Source organism: Varanus komodoensis, unplaced genomic scaffold (genome assembly GCF_004798865.1).
Source record: "Varanus komodoensis strain SLA01 unplaced genomic scaffold, ASM479886v1 scaffold20_1, whole genome shotgun sequence".
Lineage (NCBI taxonomy): Eukaryota > Metazoa > Chordata > Lepidosauria > Squamata > Varanidae > Varanus > Varanus komodoensis.
The window spans coordinates 20122226-20141195 of NW_025335587.1; the positions used below are offsets into that span (position 1 = coordinate 20122226).

Consider the following 18970-nt stretch of genomic DNA (forward strand, 5'->3'; position numbering starts at 1 on the left):
GGGGAGTCCCTTGACTGCCCTGCCAGAGGTATGTGGCCTGGAGCAAGCGGGGAGGGTATATGAAATGTCACATTGAAGTGCTCGTCCAGTTCTCCGGATAAGCCGACAATGCCTTTTTCATTTCCCCCCTTTGCAGAAGAAAGCCGAAGAAGCCCATAAGATCTTTGAAGGCCTCGGCCCCAAAGTTGAATTGGTAAGCAGCCCTTTGTTTATTTTGGGGGGCTTCCTTAGCCATCAGTGGGTCTTGAGTTTCCCTGGGAGGCAACATGAAAACCTCGGTCTGCGGGCCCAGCCTTTTTGGGAGGGGCTGAGGAGGGCCGGTCTCTGTCCTGGCTGGGCCAGGCAGCCACACTTCCAGGGCCAGCTGGTGACATTTGCTGGGAATGTTTTCTTGAAAGGTTTGAGGCCGGCATATTGGAGACAGCTGCTTTCTCCTCCCCTGCCCCTGCTCTTAAGATCGCCAAGATAGTCCTCGCCGTGAGCACTGCCTAGGAGGACGCAAAACCCGTGCGACATGATGAAACACAGAGTGGTTTTCCAAGCTGGTGTCCCCGTGCCGTTTCTCCCCACCCTCCCTGGCTGCCTTGTTGTCTGGGCCCCTGTAGGCCGCAGTTTTCCTGCCCCCTGGAGTTCACTATTTGGGGTTGGTGGCACAAAGTGCTGCTCACAGAGAAGGGCGTGCGACCCGTTGCGGAGAGGAAAGGAGGATTTGGAGCCCTGCGTTTGGGGTCGTGGTGGTGCTCAGGCGATGGCAAGCCAGAATTCCAGAGAATTTCTGGTTAATGTAGGCACTCCTGCTGGTGGGAGGAGCAAGCGGCTCGAACAAGCAGCCTGCCCCGTCCCGCTCGTGGTTTGTTTCCTCCCATCGGGCTCCTGCTGCCAGCAAGAGCACCAAAATGAACCAGAAATAGGAAGCATAGAGTCTGGTCCGAACTGGGGCTCTTGAATTGTTGCTCCTAAACAAGCCAGCAGCCACGAGCCAAGAACAAGCCCTGGTTTGTGAGCCTGGCTTGTCAGGGACTCAGCAAGCTTGGTCGTCCCAGCATGCTAATTTTTCTATTTCTGGTTGGTTTAGCTGCTTCCACTGGAGCGAGGAGCCAGGCGGGCTCGAACAGGCTACGTGTTCATGGTAAGCCAGGATTCTCCTGAATTCTGGCCTCAGTTGCATCTCAGCAAGGCACCTAGTCCTCTCTTCAGACTGAATCTTGTGGCAGAGGGTTTCCCTCCCTTCAGCAGTGCCCACCTTTTGTCAAGGAGCTCCTGTTTCTCTCTCCCGTTAAGGAGCTCATGTCCACCTTTCATGTTGCACAGTGCCAGATGTATGTAATTTCGTGCACTCCAGGTTCAGGCAGGAAAAGATGATCCCGTGACTCCCAGCATGCCTCAGCCAGCCATGTTGGGTTTGGTACGGTTTTCTGTCTTAACGTGCATCGGATCGCACAGTTGAATATGTGTGCATTTAACTAACAGACTGTTACTGTTGAAGGTGGGAGCCAAAAGTCTTGATAAAAATGAAAAGCTGCACATTCATTAGAAATACAGATTTTTACTGTGTGTGTTCTCATCCTTCAGGGAACTGTGGTTTGCTATCTGTAAGGATGGATGGGAGTGGAGGTGGGACAGGTGGGAGCAGAGAGAGGGGGGAACATTTTTATATATATCACACATATTTAATTAAATGACTAAATATACTTATAGCTATATTTCGTATATATTGTAAAACACTTTGTCTTCTACAGCCACTTTACAACCAGCCGTCAGACACGAAGGTATACCATGAAAACATCAAAACGTAAGTGCCTCTCGAGGAGGTTAAGCTTGAGATTTGAATCTTTTTTTCCTGCTCTTTTTTAATCAACCCAATAAGCAACATCCCCTGGCTGAATTATATAAGGGCTCAAAGACCGAGACATGAGATTAAAAAGCAGAGCTTCCAAAAACTAGAAGTAGCCTGGGAGAAATGGTGTAAAGAACAACTGTGAGGTCTAAAGTCTAAAATGCCTTTGGAGGAAATCTGTGCTAGAACTGAATGGCACGGGCGATCTCCTCTCCTGGGTAAGGATCTTTCATAAGCGGTGCCAGAAGACCCCCTCTCTGGGAGGCTGTGGCTGACCTGAATGGGTGACCAACCTATTTTACTTGTTTACTATTTCTATCCCTCCTTTTGCTTTAAAAAAGAAGAAGAAAGAATTCAGAGCAGCTTACATTCTCCTCCTGCTGCTCTCACTCTTATCCCCACAACAACAACCCTGTGAGGTAGGTGGGGCTGAGGCCCAAGGCCGCCCAGTTGGCATCATGACTGAGCAAGGGCTAGAACCCGGATTGCCCGAGTCCCACCCTTGCGCTCTTAACCGTGACACCACCCTGGCTCTCCGATTTCCAGGAGTTCGGTCTCGACTCTTTTCTTGCTGGCTGCTAGCCAGAGAATCTCCCAGTACCTGTTACGAGCACAGAGTGACCTTTCCTTGCAGACCTTGCCTGTCTCCTGCCCAGCTGCACCGCTCAAAGCACAGCAGGCTCCCTCGCGTCGTCTTTCCACCATCAAATTAATTACGTCCAACTGCAGCTTGGAGCCTTGTCAGGCGTGGGCAGCCCAGGGCGGCCTGTGATGGCGGGTGATGCAGGAGGCAGGGGCTGGTTCTTGCAGAAGTCCCCATCCTTTAAGTGCGGGTGAGCGGGTGGGACAGAGCCCGCCTGTCCCCCACGGGAGTCCCTGGCTGCCTGCAGCCACAGGTCGGCGGGAGCGAAAACATCCCCCAGCTTCCAGCCTTACTGCCAACCGTGGTTCCTTTCCAGCAAGCCGACTTCAAGCCATGAGTTTTGAATTTGGCTTGTTGAAACTAACTAGAGCTTCTGCCCACCCTGCCTACTCTGGTCAGCTTGACGAACTACCGTTAACTGGAAGGGAAAGATCCTGACCTTCTTGTGACATAGGCCTGTTGCTTAACACTGGTCGGTAGCACCGACAGCATTTCTGGGTGTGTGTTCTTCAAATATCTGCTTGGGATTTTTTAAAAAGTGTGCTCAATTTGTCAACTGGGTTATTTAAAATAGAAATGTGCAGGGCAGAAACATGCTTCCAGCTTCTGTATGTGTGTGCTCTTTCCTAGGAACCAAGTGATGAGGAAAAAGCTGATCTTGTTCTTTAAGAGAAGAAATCATGCAAGGAAGCAAAGGGTATGGTTGTTGTCGTCGTCATCGTTATTTTTTTTTCCTTCAAGGAACCCAAGGCGGCTCACTTGGTAGCCCTCCTCTCTGTTTATCCTCACAACAGCCCTCTAGGGTAGGCCAGGCCGAGGCTGTGACGGTCCCAGAAGAGCTCAGCATGGCTTCAAATCCCAGTCTCGCGGGTCCCAGCGCCCCGCTCTCACCACGGTGCCTCCCCGGCACTCTGTCCCTCTGCCAGCGTAACTCTTTGTGAGCGCCTGGTTGCTCTCGGTGCCGCTGGCCATCCTTTTCATATCTGTACCCCTTGTGCAGTCGAATACGCTGGCATTTTCAGGCCAGGAGAACAGAAGTTGTCCTTTGGGCCTGGGCCTGAGGGACAAAGACTTTAGCACAGAGTAAGGCAGTTCCCTGTGTTGGAGAGGGAACTTAGCTGCGTAGAAGAAACTACCGTGCGTGCAGAGTGTCTCAGGTTGCAACCCCAGGTACCCAGTGAAAAATGCCGTCACGTCCTGGGAGCTCGTCAAGGCACAGAGTGGAAGTTCAGCTGGCCCTCCTGGAAGGCTCCTCGTGCTTCGGCCGTCGCCGCTGTCCTCCATTCCAGGAGGCCTGTACAAAGGGAGAAGGGAGAGACAGCCGGGGCCGTTCCACCCGCTTTGCTTGAGGTCGCCCGCCTTGTTTTCCTCCTCCCTCCCCATCCCTTCTTCCTTTTGTGTCATTGGATTGGAAGCCTGTGGGTGAGGGCTGCCAGGATCATACTGGGCTGCCTCCTCTCCTGCAACTGGTATAGTCTGCTTTCACAAGGCAGCTGCTTTTCGGGGATTCCGAGTGACAGGGACGGTGGGGGTGAGAGAGATCTCTCCATCCCTCCCACTGCTTGATTTTTTTTTTTTATTTTCAGTCAGGGATGCCAAGGATGACCCCGGGCAGTCCTTCCACACAGCGCAACTCCTCTTCCATTCAGTAATGGTCCCAAGGCTGTCATTGCCTTCCGGTTTTGTGGAGAAACTCCGGCTTCTTTCTCTCTCACTCTCCCATGTGACTTCTGTGTCTCAAAACCAGGAGCAGAAGATCTGCCAGCGGTATGACCAGCTGATGGAAGCCTGGGAGAAGAAAGTGGACCGGATCGAGAACAACCCCCGCCGCAAAGCGAAGGAAAGCAAGACTCGCGAATACTACGAGAAGCAGTTCCCCGAAATCCGAAAGCAGCGGGAGCAGCAGGAGCGCTTCCAAAGGTTAATTCAGGCCTCTCGGCCAAGCGGCTTGTTGGGATGGAGGTGCCAGGCTGCGTTACGATGATTAATTTCTGAGATGCCCGTGGGAAGATAAATTTCTTCTAGTTCAGGATGGGAGAATGTGGTAACCTCATTTTGTCTTGTTTTGCTGACCTTAAGCTCAGTGCCTCCTGAATATGGATAATTTTTAACGTTTTCCCGAAAATCCCATTTGGCCACCAGGTTTTTTCCAGTGTCATGTGCTTTTGAATTGGCTTTCTCAAACCATTCTTCTGTTTCTGTGCACTGTTCTCTAACAGAGGTATATTTGGCTTGGAGAATGCCATTGCAGCTTTAGGAGAAGCGTGGCCAAAACAGAGTTTGGGGTTCACATCTTGGTTTGGAAATGCAGACTAAAATAACATCTCTGCCATCTCCACATTGACCAAGCGGGATCTTCCATCACGAGGGCGTGTGGCATCCTGGGCTTACAGAAGCAAAACCGGTGCTTGAAATTGTCATCCCGGCACGAGGCATTTAGACAGAGTTGCTTTTTTTAGAAGTGGGGCTGGTTCCAAAACTGTGAGCAATGCAGTGATGATGCCGCCAGGTCTTGTCCCTTGTTGCCTGAAATTTATTCATTTTATTTATTCATTCATTCGACTTGTATGCTGCATCCCTTGGCCATTAGACCCTCTGGGTGGCTTATGAGCAGTATCTAGAATAATACATTTAACAACACATGATAAAACATAGAGAACCAACAGTAAAGAAATAAAATCCGCAGATAACAAGGATAAAAAGTATGAAATAAAATAAGAAGGGGGACATAAAAATTAAGCAACCAATGGATCAAACTGTTTAAAACATGCTTAAATAAAGCAGAATAAACTCATGTGCTATAAATAGATAAAATTAGCCTGGTGCTATAATCAAATGTGGCAAGAGCAAAAATAAGGCTATAACAACCATTAAAACCAGATCGACTCACCTGCCAGAATAGTTGCGAATGTTGAAATGCGTCCGTCTGTGGCGTTTGCTTTGCCCAGAGCCATGACTTTGCCGTTAGGCTTGGCTAATCCTCTAATTCCTCTAATTCCTCCTCTTGGACGTTTTGGTCATCCAGGCACCTCCACTCACCCCCCCCCCCCCCCCCCCCAGTACTGGTTGGAGGATGCAGACTTGGCAGGGCGATCGGCTAGGGCAAAGAAACCTCACGGGCCACAGGCAATTAGCTGCTCGGAGAGGGGGCTGCATAATGCGTCAGCACACAAGGTTGCGTATCTCTGTGCTCTTCTGCGTTTCGCCTCCCAAGATGTGCCTGGATATTACGCATGCGCGAAGGCCCACGTACATGGAAAGAAATTTCACATTCAAGGAAACTCTTGGCTGAGCATGCGTGGGCAAATTGGCTGCTTGCTGCATTTTATTGATTGATTGATTTATATCCTGCCTTTTTCCTGCAAAGGACTTAAGGCAGCTGACATCATTCTCCTCCTCCATCTTATCCCCACAACAACAACCCTGAGAGGCAGGTTGGGCTGAGAGTCTGTGACTGGCCCAGAGTCACCCAGTGGGCTCCATGGCCGAGCGGGGACTCGAACCCAGATCCTCTGAGTCCCAGTCCCACGCTCTTAACCACTGCCCCACACTGGCTCTACACCACACTGGCTGCATAAATGACAGGTTCACCCAGGGCAAATTCACCCATCACAAGGTGCTCTGTTCCAGCCTTCCCCAGGTTGGTGCCCTGCAGGTGTGTCTCATGGCACAGATCCCAGCCAGCGTGGCCAGAACTTCTGAGGGCAAACGGGTTGAGGGACGCTAGTCTCCTCGCAGTTGAATTCAGCTCGTTTCTCTCATTCAAGCCACACAAGCCTGGAAGGTGGATGAAAGCGAGAGCGCCGTATGGTTGGGACTTCCAGCCTCCCGGAGCTCCTGGCCACAGTCAGGAATGCTGGGAGCTGAAGTCCAAAACATCAGGAGAGCTGAGTTCATCTGTTGGCCTTTGCAGTACCTTGTGGTGTGTCCAGTTTTGCGTGCTCCATCCTTGACATGCGAAGCAGCTTCTGAATCCACAGCTGTTCTTGTCATCCTGAGCTCTGCCATGATAGGACAGAAGGAAAGGGAGAGCTCTTTCCCAGCATCCTTTTCAGCAGGCAGCGTTCTGCCCTGAAAGGGGTGACCATGGGCTGGCAGGCCATCCTTGTGGGCTCTGGGAAACACTCCCTGACCTTCTCAGCTGCCTTTTCAGCCTGGCCTTCTCTTTCTTTGTGATGTGTTCCCAGGGTTGGTCAGCGAGGGGCCGGTCTTTCGGCAACCATTGCTCGGAGCGAGCACGAGATCTCAGAAATCATCGACGGGTTGTCGGAGCAGGAGGTGAGCATGGGGGGTGGCCAGGCCAGGCTCTGTCTGGAAACTTAGGGGAAGGTTTATGTGCATGCACGAAGGGCGACGATGTTTTGACGTGCTGCTTTGCAGAGCAGCTTTTCCCAACGTGGTTCTCTCGAGGTATGTCGGCCTATCCCTCGCCGAATGGGAGTTGTTGCCACACGCATCTGGAAGCCCCCAGGTTGGAGAAATCTAATCCGGAATTTGTGGGGCCTTTCGAATCAACTGATCTTGAACTCGGTCTATTCTGGGATGCTTTGCTGTCCGAATGTGGTGTAGAGATTTGAACGTACAGTACTGGCAAACTCCTCAGATTTTTTGCAGTCGAGTGCGGCATTTTGTGAACGGCTGCCATTACTTTGCTGTTGCGAAGGTTGTACTGGGACCGGAGAGATTGGTCCTGTTTCAGCCTTTTAATGGGGCTGGGCTGCAACTACAAGAGCTGACTTTTAAAAGTGCTTTTGGCTCTGGGGCAACTGATTTGGGCTCCCACAAAACATAGCCCGACGTCGTGTACTAAGAAAACACGTGTGGATTCTCTCCCTCCCTGCCCAGAATAACGAGAAACAAATGCGCCAGCTCTCAGTTATTCCCCCCATGATGTTCGACGCAGAGCAGAGGCGTGTGAAGTTCATCAACATGAATGGACTGATGGAAGACCCCATGAAGGTGTACAAGGACCGGCAGTTCATGAATGTCTGGACAGACCACGAGAAGGAGATCTTTAAAGAAAAGTAATTTTTTTTTCCCAGGAAAAAAAAAATCAGTGTTTTGTATTTGGCACGGAAGACATGCCTGTTGCGTGGAGACACTGGTTGGCTTTTAGGGCTGTGGCAGCTTTGGGGAGGGCTGTACCTGAGGGGTAGGGAGCAGGCCCCTGTCTGGGTTGGTGGGCACCTGTGGAGCATGGGGGGTGCTCTTGCGGAGTGGCAGTGGTGGTGGGTGGGGCTTGCTCGTTCCCGAGACAGGAAACGGGGCCGCTCATTTTGCGGAAGGCAAAACTGCCGAGGCTGGGCAAGAAAAGGTGCTTGGCCCCGAGCCGAAGGTCTGGGTCCAGGTGGGCTCTGAGCTGGAAAGCCCAAACCCGCTGTTTGGAACCCAAAGGAAGCTGGTGCTTCGCACCTGACAGGTGACCTCTGGAATCGGCAGGGATGGTTGGAAGGGCTGCCGCTTGAACCCGATTCCCTGGGACGGTTCCCGGCATCTCCCCCTTGAAGGCCCGTTGCACCCATTGGCTCCTCTGCTGGGGGAGAATTAAACTTTGACAAAACAGCTGGAAGGGGTCTTTCTGGGCGACGCTGATCCCCAAAGCAGTGTGGTACAGTGGTCGGAGTATACGGGACCTGGGCAGTCTGTTCTAGTTCCCACTCGGCCGGCTGCTCCCTCTGAGCCTAACCTGTCCTGGGCTCCATCGCAGGAGAAAGGCCGCCTTCAGAAAGCAAAGAGTTCATTATTGCCCATTCAGGGCTGTGTGTGTGTGTGTGGTGTGTTGTGAGAAAGCAGCTTCCTTGCACTGTGGCATTTGCTGCCGGGCCCTGCAATGGCTTGACTTTCCTTTAAAAATGCCTGAAGTCCATGCTTCTAGTCATGATGTCTGTGCAGGTAAGAGCTGAGGTGATGTGGCTGAAGCCAGATGGAGCCTCAGAAACCAGCGCGGGTGGCCAGCAACGGCTGCCAGTTCTCGGGGCACATGCATAGGATTTGCGGAGGCTAAACGCAGGGAGCGAGCCGAGGGGTGTTGCTGGAACCGCCTGCCTGTCCAAACCTGACTTCTTTCTGTGTTCGTACACAGGTTTGTCCAGCACCCGAAGAACTTTGGCCTGATTGCTTCCTACTTAGAAAGAAAGGTGAGGGGGTTTGTTGGCTTCCACAGCCGAAGCTCTCTGGGCAGTTACACAGTTCATAAAAACAGCCCACGTACTGCTCTTAAAAAGTAGTTCAAATCAAGAGCAACTTCATATAGTTTTTTTTTTTTTTTTTACTACATCAGAAACCATCTGGTCAACACCAATTTTGGTAAGCTCAGACCAAGCAAGTGAAAATCAGATCTAAATAACCAAGGATGCAGTAGGGTGAGAGTGTTTTGCATGATATTTAGATGCCACAGATAAGTGACCGGCGTCTTTTCCTATATTTGCACCGCAGTTTTGGTCTGGCATTGTCCCCTCCTGAAACAATGTGGGGGGGCTGTCCTCAGGGTGCCAGTCCAAATATCGTAGGCCTCTGTTTTGGCTGGAAGTCACAATCTTGATCCAGGGAAGGGTGGCTTGACTGCACTACCCCTCTCCTGTCACGGCATAATGTAATAGTCAGAGGTGACTCTCTTCTGACAAGCCTTGCAAGGTGTGTTGTTAAGCTCTGTAAGGGGAGCGGCTCGATCTTGGTCTGATAAACCGTGGCTTAGTTCTAGAGTGGCGGGAGCTCTGAGGCGAAAAGGGTGGGCCAGACTTGCCAGCGTGTGAAGTTTTTACTGCCAGAGGCAAGCCTTGGAAGAGGCATGCCATCTTTGAGAGTTGGGGGTGGGAGGAGCTGACCAAGCAACAGGTAGTTGGGGGGAGGAGAGGAGAAGTGCCGGGCTTTCTGGGGTGCCCTAGAAGGCAGGATTTGGCTCCCACATAGGAAATTCCACGACTCTGTTCCGTGATGCCAGCAGAGGGGGCTCGAACGGGGTTCGCGACTCCGTTCTGAAATATCCTTTGACAAAGAAAGCAACCCACACTCTTCTTGCTTCAGAATGTTCCAGACTGTGTCTTGTATTACTATTTGACGAAGAAAAATGAGAACTACAAGGCACTGGTGCGAAGGAATTACGGCAAACGGCGAGGGAGGAACCAGGTGCGTTGCATAACTGAGACAGGTTGATGATGATGGAAAAAGCTGCCTTCTCTGTGCGTGGTTCTGTTGTGTGCAGCTGCTGTTTGAACCCAGTCCTCTTTTCCGGCCTTTTCCGATTCCAGAGGCAAAAGGGTGTTCTCGCGCATTAAAACTAGAGATGTGCTTTGCCCTACAGAAAGGAATGTCACATATTGGGTCAATTTATAGATTGCCCAATAGACAAACACCTTCGAGCAGGTTTGCAATGATAAACCTGCCCCAGACCTTAAAATCATAAGGCAAAGCAGTAAATATAACAGTGAAAGGGGATCAAAATGTTGAAGTAGTGAAAACTTTCAGATTGCTGTAAGATTAAAGGAGCAGATGGAAGCTTAAATAGCTGCTCAAAGAAGGTGGTCTTAACCCCAGGAGCTAAGCGTGCCTCAAGGGGGGGTGGGCATGCTAAAACCTTTCCCAGCTCGAAGGCCCCCAGTTGGCTTGGATTGGGTGGGCACTGCAGCACGGTTGGGAATTTCCCAATTGGGTAATGCTGAAAATCAATATAGGGGGTTTGTATGTTTCGACTGAACCCTATTTATTCTGTTTTCTTCTTCCTCGTATTGATCTCCTGGCTTTCTGGATGTTGAATCCGGTAAAGTTTTGCTAATATTTTGTATTCCCATGCCTATAATGCACCCTCTTGTTTCTTTCGTTTTTATGATTTCTTGGTGAGAAGCGAGCCCTAGAAAGGCTCTGTGGAAACGACTTAAAATGGGTTCTGTTTTGTGAGTGGAACGGCACAGGGTTCCGTGAGCGGCATCTCGGGTTAGAAAAGGATCAGGTGGCAGGTGGTGGGAAAGAGCCTTCCCTTCCCAGCGCCCCGGGTACAGCAGCCAGTCAAAGGAGGTAACGCCAGGCCAGGCTTGGGGCAAAAATAAGACCAGTGCAGCTAAATCTAGCCCCAAAGTACCGAGCTGCTTTCAGCCTGGGGTGGAATTCTGCTCTGAAGACTCTCCGTCCCAGCGGAGGGCAGGTCAGCGGCAGAGGAGGAGGGGGCCAAGATGCCAAAATAGCGCCAACTCTGCCCTTTTACTGCTACAAACTCAAACGGCGCATGTGAACAGCAGGGAGGATCTGCAGCTGGGCTGGGAAAGCCACCGAAGGGTCAGGAGCTGGGGGCGGGGGAAGGGGTGTTGCCGTCTGTGCACCCCCAGACCATCGAAGGAGGCCAGAGTTGCAGCCCCCCTGCAGTCACGTGTCCCAGCCGGCAGCTCTCGTGGCCTCAGCTTTAAAAGTGGCTGCTGTGGTCGTTTGGAGCTGGCTGCGTCCTCCGTAAGAGGCGGTGTGCCCAAGGAAGGGAAACAAGGGGATTCGGCTTCTGGATTCTGGGAAAGGGCAGTCCTGGCCACGTGCGTGGGGGCTGTTGAGCCTGGCTGGGTGTCTCCTTCACCTGCCCCAGGTAGCATGCGGCTCGGCTTTTCGCCTCGGCCGCTCTGCCCCTGTCTCTCAGGATCACAAAACGGCTCAGTGTGGGAGACCAGCCTCCTGCCCCGCTGGAGAAGAGGCCGGCCTCAATGGCAGCCTGCTCCTGTCCGGCTTCAGGTGTCTGCGGATTTGGAGGGCCAGGATGGGGGAATGCGGAGAAAAGGCAGGGACTCTCTTGCTCGCAGCAGTGGCCGGCTGCTTCTGCCGCACACCTCTGTTTCAAACCATCCCAGCAAAGAAGTCAGAACAGCCGGATGTTGTGGTTATGTGCCATCAGCTCGTCTCTGGCTTCCGTGGGACCCTGTGAACAAGCACTCTCCCAAATATCCTGCCCTTGTTTGTTTGTTTTTCGATTTATATCCTGCCTTTTTCCTACAAAGGGCTCAAGGCAGCTGACATCATTCTCCTCCTCCATCTTATCCCCACACCAACAGCCCTGTGAGGCAGGTTGGGCTGAGAGTCTGTGACTGGCCCAGAGTCACCCAGTGGGCCCCATGGCTGAGCAGGGACTTGAACCCAGATCGCCTGAGTCCCAGTCCCATGCTCTTAACCACGACGCCACACTGACTCTCAGTCACCCAGTTGTACATTAATGTCACCCTCTCCTCAGCGGCCTTCCTCATTTTCTTCTCCCTCCGAGGTTCCTGGGCACGATTGTCCCAAAACTGTTCTATAGCCTGCAGTATCTATTTCCGAACAATCCAGCTTGTCTATATGCATTTCTGGGTGGTCGTTTGGGCCATGCTGTCAGCCCCCCTCCCCCAGGTACAGGGAGAGTTGGGGAATAAGTGGGGGATTTTAAATGGGGGGAGTGTATTGATGGGTGGGGTTGCCGGACTGGTTCGTAGCTGGCTCCCAGTATCCTGCTCTGGTGTGACTGAGAGACGGCATCCAGGGCAAGACTGCAGAGAGGAAGGGCCAGCTCTGTTTCTCAGCGGCTGGCATCTCCAGGGGAAGGGGAAATGCTGAGCCTAAACTCAGTTGTATGTGGGCCCTTTGCACCCAGGCCTGGACGGCGGCTTGCCCTGCTTTCCAGCCGAACCCAGAAAGCAGGTCCCGTAAGCCTCGGGTTGGCCGACCTCTGCTGCCCCCTGTCAGGAAAATACAGCCCTTCCCTTCAAGCTTCCTCAGCATTTTATTTTTATTTACTTTTTATTTTATATTGCGATTTATATCCAGCCTTTTTCCTACAAAGGGCTCAAGGCAGCTGACATCATTCTCCTCCTCCATCTTATCCCCACAACAACAACCCTGTGAGGTAGGCTGGGCTGAGAGTCTGTGACTGGCCCAAAGTCACCCAGTTGGCCCCATGTCTGAGCGGGGACTTGAACCCGGATCCTCTGAGTCCCAGTCCCATGTGCTTAACCACTACGCCACACTGGCATCTAATGAGCTTTTAAATGCATCTGTTGGAAAGCATTTGTGACTGCTGTTTTCATTGTTTTTTGTGATGGCAGTTACATCATGAATGCCATGCATGTCCATTTTGCAGCTAGAGTCTTTAATCTTTATTTGAGAAAGATGTCTAAGAAATAATAACAGTAACGAGTGCAAATTTATTTATTATGCTGCTGTCCCTACAGGGAAGCCAGAGCAGCTTCTATAGACCTCTCCATTTTGTCCTCACAACAACCCTGTGAGGTAGGTCACCTGGTGAGTTGCAAGTCCTGGTAAAGACCAGAACCCAGAGCTCCTTTCCCCAAGTCCAAAACTCGAACCAGAGTATCACATAATAGTCACAACAGAAACGAAGTTGACATCTGCCTTACTTCGAATAGACCTATTGAAAACAATGGGACTGAATTGTTTTGGACTGATGTAAGTCCCATTGATTTCATCTTGGCCTGTTCTACGTAGGACTTGCTTTGTTTTTTACCCAGTGCAGATAATGGAAATTAATAATGGGCATTATTGTTATTACGTATTACATAATCAGTAAGTTAATTATGAGTATTAAAGTAATATAGACCATACAGGAGAAAAAACAGATAGCGGAGAAGTAGAATAACAAACCTCGGCACCAATTCTTCCTAGTTTTCGTTTGAAAAATTCCTCGTTCCACAGGAGTTTAGTTCTCCCCGCCCGGACGCAGGAGAGATGCAAGCTAGAAATCCCCTTTGAACAAAACAACTGTGCCGACGGGTCCAGCTGCACAAGCTCGGGGTGGAAATGGGGGTGCGTTCCTCCTCCCCCTCCTTTCCATTTTGGGGGTGCGGAGCGCAGGGCCCCCGGCCGGTCCTCGGCTGCTTGGCTCCGGCGGCACAGCCGGCACGAGCCGCTCACTCCCGTCCCCCCGCAAGCCCTCCCGCCCGCCCCAGCTGGCCGGTCTGACTAGACGGAAAAGCGCGGCCCGTCTGTGACAACCCATCAAGCCCCCCGCAGCAGGGGATTACCTCGCGTGACCCCAGCCGGATTAGCATCCCGCATGTGAGATGGGGCAGCTCCCATCGGTCAGGCGGCTTCAGCGGCTAGGATGACACCCTCCCCCTCCCTTCCTGGAAGCGAAACTTGGCTGGGTCAGGCCGTCCTCTGCCGCCTTCCCCGGTCCTTTTGAGCTTTAATCTTGGCTTTATTTCCCCCCCAAAATCCCTCCGGCAGCCACCCCTCCCCGGCTGTGGATAGTCAAAGAGTTTTTAAGCAGCAGATGAGCGTGCAGGTACGTCGGTCTGCAAGGCTTCAGCCGATCGAAGATTTGTGTTTCCAGAACTGCCTTTTTTGGGGTCGGCTATGTATGGGCTCGTGTGTTTGGATAAGCCAAGCCGAGCCTCGTTACTCTTACTTTGAGAGCTGGGCGAGGGGGACAGCTTTAAAATTAGGAAGCAAACGATTGGTTCCTTCTAATTAGTGTCTGGGAGGGGAGCCGTTCCCCCCCCGGTAACTTTGCAGAGCTGACCCTTTGTGTCACAGGTCCTCCGAACGTCTTTTAAATCTTGGCACGTTCAAAATCTTGTTAAACAAATGCTTGGAATAACCAGCTAATGCCAGAGTTCAGCTGTAAGTGCTGTGGAGCGTAAGCAAGGCTTCTGCCTGCCTGTTTGTTTTTAAGGAGTGTCTCTTAGTGATAAAAGTATTGAGATGTAATCCTGTTTTTCCTCTAAAAATGCCTGTTTTAAAAAAGTGCCTTCCAGTTCTTTTATACTTAAGCTATCAGTGGCTGAGCAAAGGAGGTTTTGGGAAAACTTTAGACTGCCTGATTGTGTGTGTTTACAATATTCCTTTAAAAATACACAAAAGCCTTGCTTTTCAAAACTGTACCATATCAGTTCATACTGTCTGTCTGTCTGTCCATCCGTCCGTCCTTTCTTCTTAATCATTTTGTTGGGGCCAACTCAAGAAGTCTTGGTATTTGAGCCAGAAACACCAAATTGCGCCCCCCACACACTCTTGCCTGTGTCCAGACAGTGATTTTTTAAAAAAAATGTTGCATGAATAACACTGGTATATCATTTATTGAAATTTCCCAACAATTGTTGATATTACATTCATGGATTAAATTGGATTGAGTGATCCACCACACCTCATTTCAAGCTCACCTCAGTGGGTCCTGCTCTGATCAGGTTCCTGTTGGGTTGCACCCCCAGTGGGCAACCCCCCCCCCCCAAGTCACCGGCAGTTGTGCCAGAATTGTGTTTCAGTGTGACTTTCTCTCCTCGAAAAACCTCGCATCTTGGTTCGGTCTTACAGGAGAGAGGGTTATTTCTCATCTTCCATACAGAACAGATCTGGCAGTTTACTTCCCTCTAAAATTAATGAACTCCAACCCCTTACCAAAATCTGTCACACCCATGTCACATGTTTTATTTGGGTTGGCAAACACTTTATTCTAAATAAATCAGTCAGACAGAGACATCTCTGGGGTCTTCCTGTAGGCCAGAAATAAAATCCAGCGTGTCCCCCCACCCCCTGCACACGCACACGTCTATCTGCCCCAGCTCTGCAGCCCACTAATCTAAATATTGCTGGAGTATTTTAGAATACTGAAACGGCCGACTTCTAGTAACCACAGCTGTGCTTGTGTGCATTTGCTTTTTATGTGTGGGCGTGCTTGTGTGTCTAGGAAGAGTTACTCCTCTTGGAAAGAAGAGTACTTTGATTTATTTGTGTGTGTTTTTAAGTCAATGTTTGCTTTACCAAACAGTGGTTTAATCTTGGCATATTTTACATTCCACCCATCCGCCAAGGAGAGTGTGCAGGGAGCTTTGCCCTACACCCCTGAACAACAACCCTGCGAGGTTAGGCAGGGAGAGAGAAACTGCAGTGAATTTCATGGTCAAGCAAGGATGTGAACTAGCCATTGCTCAGGGCCACTAGCCACTGCCCCACCGTAGAAGAAACCGTCGGATTGGGAGGTTAAGGCTCCTTATTTTTGGGCTGAGCTGGTCCAGGTCAAAATCTGCCCTGATTTATGGGGGACAGAAGTGGCATATTTTAAAAGATGAATTTATCTGAAGTTTATCTTAGCCAGTTTTCAGAACAGGAGCCCTCCCCAGGTGGTGTAAAACAATAAAACCTGTAGCCCAGAGTGACACGCTAATAGGAAGATTGAAAACCCAATTAAAAGGACAGCTGCAAGAATTCTGAAAACCAGCAGCGCCGGCGTAAATAAACACGGCAACGAAAAACTGCAGCTGCCAGCCAGTCTGATAAAATATGGTCAGAGCACGGCCTGCGTCAAGTTCTAAGTTTTCAAGGCCTCCTGCAACGTCTGCTGGACTGATGCTGGACTTACTCTGAAAAAGGCCCTTTCCTGTGGAGGCAGCCTCCGATTTGCCCTCCCAGGTGGACCCAGGCACATGGACCCCCTTGTGATTCTTAACGGGCGGGCAGGCAGCCGTCAAGTCGTCTGTCCCAAGCTGCTTAAGATCAAAACCGAAGAGCCAGGCTGGTCCAGTGCTCTGTTCTCACCATGGCCGCAGGATTCCAGAAGCAGAGGATGAGTGCAGCTGTACCCTCCAACCCATGTTCCCCAGCATCCTGCCTGTGATGCCGGAGGGAGCGTATGGCCAGCAGCTGGGGCTGGGCTCAGATTTCCGCGGCGTCTAGCTATTCAGGTTCATGGCGTCTTCCCCAAATTCACGCAAGGCTGGTTGGTACCCTGCGAGAAATGCTTGGTGCTGACCCTTGGGTGCTAGGTTGGCTGTTGTGGGTTTCCCCCGAAAGCATCCTGAGAACTGAAGCCGAGCCAGGATGCCAGGTGTTCTCTCTGGGAGATCTGTAGCTCAGAGGGGGATTGGCCCTTCCCGTGGTTCTCCAGGGGACACCGCGTGACTCTTCCAAACCATTCCAGCCTGTAGCTTGGCCCTGCTCCGTGGGCACTATCCTTCCTGACAGGAGGGCATCCGTTTCATTTACTATAAAAACTGTTCACCCTGGTTTCTTTCGCTGTATTCTTAAGAACTCAGGTTTTCATGAAATGCAGGATTAATCTCAGGCCCAGGTCCACCCCATTGCCCAGTATATAAATCACCACCTACCGAGTTAGCTGTGGTGAGTAAAATTCAGTGCTAGAGGATTCACCGTGGAACTTCTCCTTTTAAAATACTTTTTGAAGGTAAACTGGCAGAGAGTGGCTCTTTGTTTGTTTTTTAAATTAATTTCGAGGATGCATTTTTGTTGTTGCTTTTCTTCCCGATGTCTTAAGATTTATTGTTTGTTTGTTTCTATACCTCCACACAGCCAAAGCTCTCTAGTCGATTCACACAGTCCATAAAAACAGATGATAAAAATACAATTAAAATATAAATCAGAAAAAATGCTTAAAGGTTTATGGTGATGGCATTTGTAAGGTTATGCTTATGTGGCACGGTTTCCTCTCTGGTGCATCTGTTTGCATATCCGACTTTGGGCCTTCTGGATTTTGTTGTGTGAGTTTACGCTCTTCATGCAACCTCAGGTCCAGTGCCCCAGTTAACCCTGTTGTATAACTCGAATTGCTTTCATTTCAGCAACAAATCACACGTCCTTCACAAGAGGAAAAAGTCGAAGAAAAAATAGAGGAGGAGAAGGCAGAGAAAACCGAGAAAAAGGAGGAGGAAAAGAGAGATGAAGAAGAAAAAGACGAGAAGGAAGAGTCCAAGTGAGTCTTCTATATTTCTTTTTCATTGTGTGTTGAATGTGTGTGGCTTGTCCTTTCTTATGTAGATAGTTCCCTTCTTGAGAAGGGAAGTATCTATCTTAGATTTTCTAAAAGTTACTAGGAAATGTTTCTGTTGATTGATTAAAATGACTTTTTACATTGGCCTTCTTCCTCTTGCATATCAGGCTGAGGTTCAATAAACATAAATCAAACCAACCTTAACAATAGAAAATCCCCGAACAAGGAAGGATTTTAACCCTTAAACTATGGGTTAAAAGTGGGTGATTGTTAAAACATGGGTTATCAAGTTGTCTGAACCCAGCTCTGCTGGGATTTGAACCTGAGGCTCAGCCTACCACATCCTAGTCACAGTTGCTAGAAGAACTGATGTGCGTTTGGTATTATTAGCACTCCCCAAAAACAGACAGACTTGCCTTGCCATGTTCGAATCCCGTCCTGCGTTAAATTTTAAGTTATCTTTTCCTGGAACCAGCTTCCAGCTCCAGCAGCTCCTTTGGTGTGGGAGCTGCACGGGGGGCAGCCCGCGGGTCAGGAAGTCACGCTGTTCCTTGGCTCACTCTCTGCCTCCTTCCCAGGGAGAACATCAAGGAGAAGGACAAAGTTGAAGCCGTCCCCGAGGAACCCGAGGTGGCCCCACGAGGCCGGAAGACCGCCAACAGCCAAGGCCGCCGGAAGGGCCGGATCACCAGGTCGATGACCAACGAAGCTGCCGCGGCCAACGCTGCCGCCGCAGCCGCCACCGAGGAACCGCCTCCTCCGCTGCCGGCGCCACCGGAACCCTGTAAGTGGAGCTTGAAGGCGGCGTGGTCCAGCGGGGGGACTGGGGCCAGTGGGGTCGGGCCGCCTCTGGGGGACTGAAAATGCACCTTCCCGAAGCTGCGCGGTGACCCTCCCTTTGCTACCTCTGCAGAAGGGTGCGGTGAAGAACTGGCAGGAGCGTGCGGGCCCCAGGGCAGCCACTGGGCTCCGTGCTCTGCTGGCTGCCCCAGAAGGGAGACGTCGGGCGGCCCGTGGGTTGTGGAGAGGGCTCGTGGGTTGCGTGCAGAAAGCCGTTCGTCCCGTCTTGCCGTCTCCAGGTGAAGCGGCAACGGGCAGCCTTGGCAACCCTTGTGCCCGGGTTTTAATCCTTCCGGCGTTCCAGTCCTCTGAGGGCACAGCTCAGGGCAAAATTATTTAGGGAAAGCAGAGTTAGAAAAGAAAAGAAAAGAAAAGAAAAGAAAAGAAAAGAAAAGAAAAGAAAAGAAAAGAAAAGAAAAGAAAAGGGCAGGCTGCCTGCCTGTGTGTTTTGTGAAGAATGCATCTCTCCCGCCTTGTGATCAGTAAGATCCGCAAGACCTCTGGCAAAGGGAAAAATGTGGCATCAGTTGTTCGCTCCCCCTGGATTCTACCGCAGGCTGTCCTCACATGCTGTTTTCCCCTTGTATCCCAGTGGCTTTCTGGGATACCTCCGAGCACTGGGGAATCCAGCCAGGGACTTTTGGCGTAAGGCAGAGTTTCTCCACCGATGCGGGTGGGGATTTGTAGCTGCTTCTCCCGGCCTCCAGCAAGGGTGCCTTTTCCCACTGAACCAAGCCTCCCAGGGTGACTGCTAGTCCCTGCCATCCATCTTAGAATCTCAAATTCACGACACAAGAGGAAAACGGATTGGGAGGGAGGAGGAAAAAAGAAGCAAAGCCCAGGCGCCAGTTCTTAGCTTTAAAGTTCTTTTATAAGATGAAACAAGCTCCCCACAGGATTCCTTTTCTTCTGGGGCCTGGGTGGTCCACTCCCTTGCTGTGATGTTCTTTGGGGAGGCGGGGGTGCA

At 50.9% G+C, this 18970-nt stretch overlaps 1 protein-coding gene across 6 annotated transcripts in view; it reads left to right on the forward strand.

The window, feature by feature from the left end:
* NCOR1 (nuclear receptor corepressor 1) overlaps positions 1-18970 on the forward strand; it is a 78589-nt gene that overhangs the window by 21446 nt on the left and 38173 nt on the right. For 4 of the 6 annotated variants that reach the window (XR_006414762.1, XM_044430420.1, XM_044430424.1 and 1 more), the window contains exons 7-17: positions 137-193; positions 1076-1129; positions 1740-1792; positions 3111-3177; positions 4228-4400; positions 6668-6758; positions 7326-7504; positions 8563-8617; positions 9504-9605; positions 17015-17145; positions 17742-17947. Coding sequence is in view for 5 of the 6 variants with exons in the window: in XM_044430420.1 (XP_044286355.1) it covers positions 137-193; positions 1076-1129; positions 1740-1792; positions 3111-3177; positions 4228-4400; positions 6668-6758; positions 7326-7504; positions 8563-8617; positions 9504-9605; positions 17015-17145; positions 17742-17947 (1168 nt within the window). In the remaining variant the exon portion in view is untranslated. The remainder of the gene's footprint in view (positions 1-136; positions 194-1075; positions 1130-1739; positions 1793-3110; positions 3178-4227; positions 4401-6667; positions 6759-7325; positions 7505-8562; positions 8618-9503; positions 9606-17014; positions 17146-17741; positions 17948-18970) is intronic. The other 2 variants (XM_044430426.1, XM_044430425.1) reach the window with 1 other exon arrangement.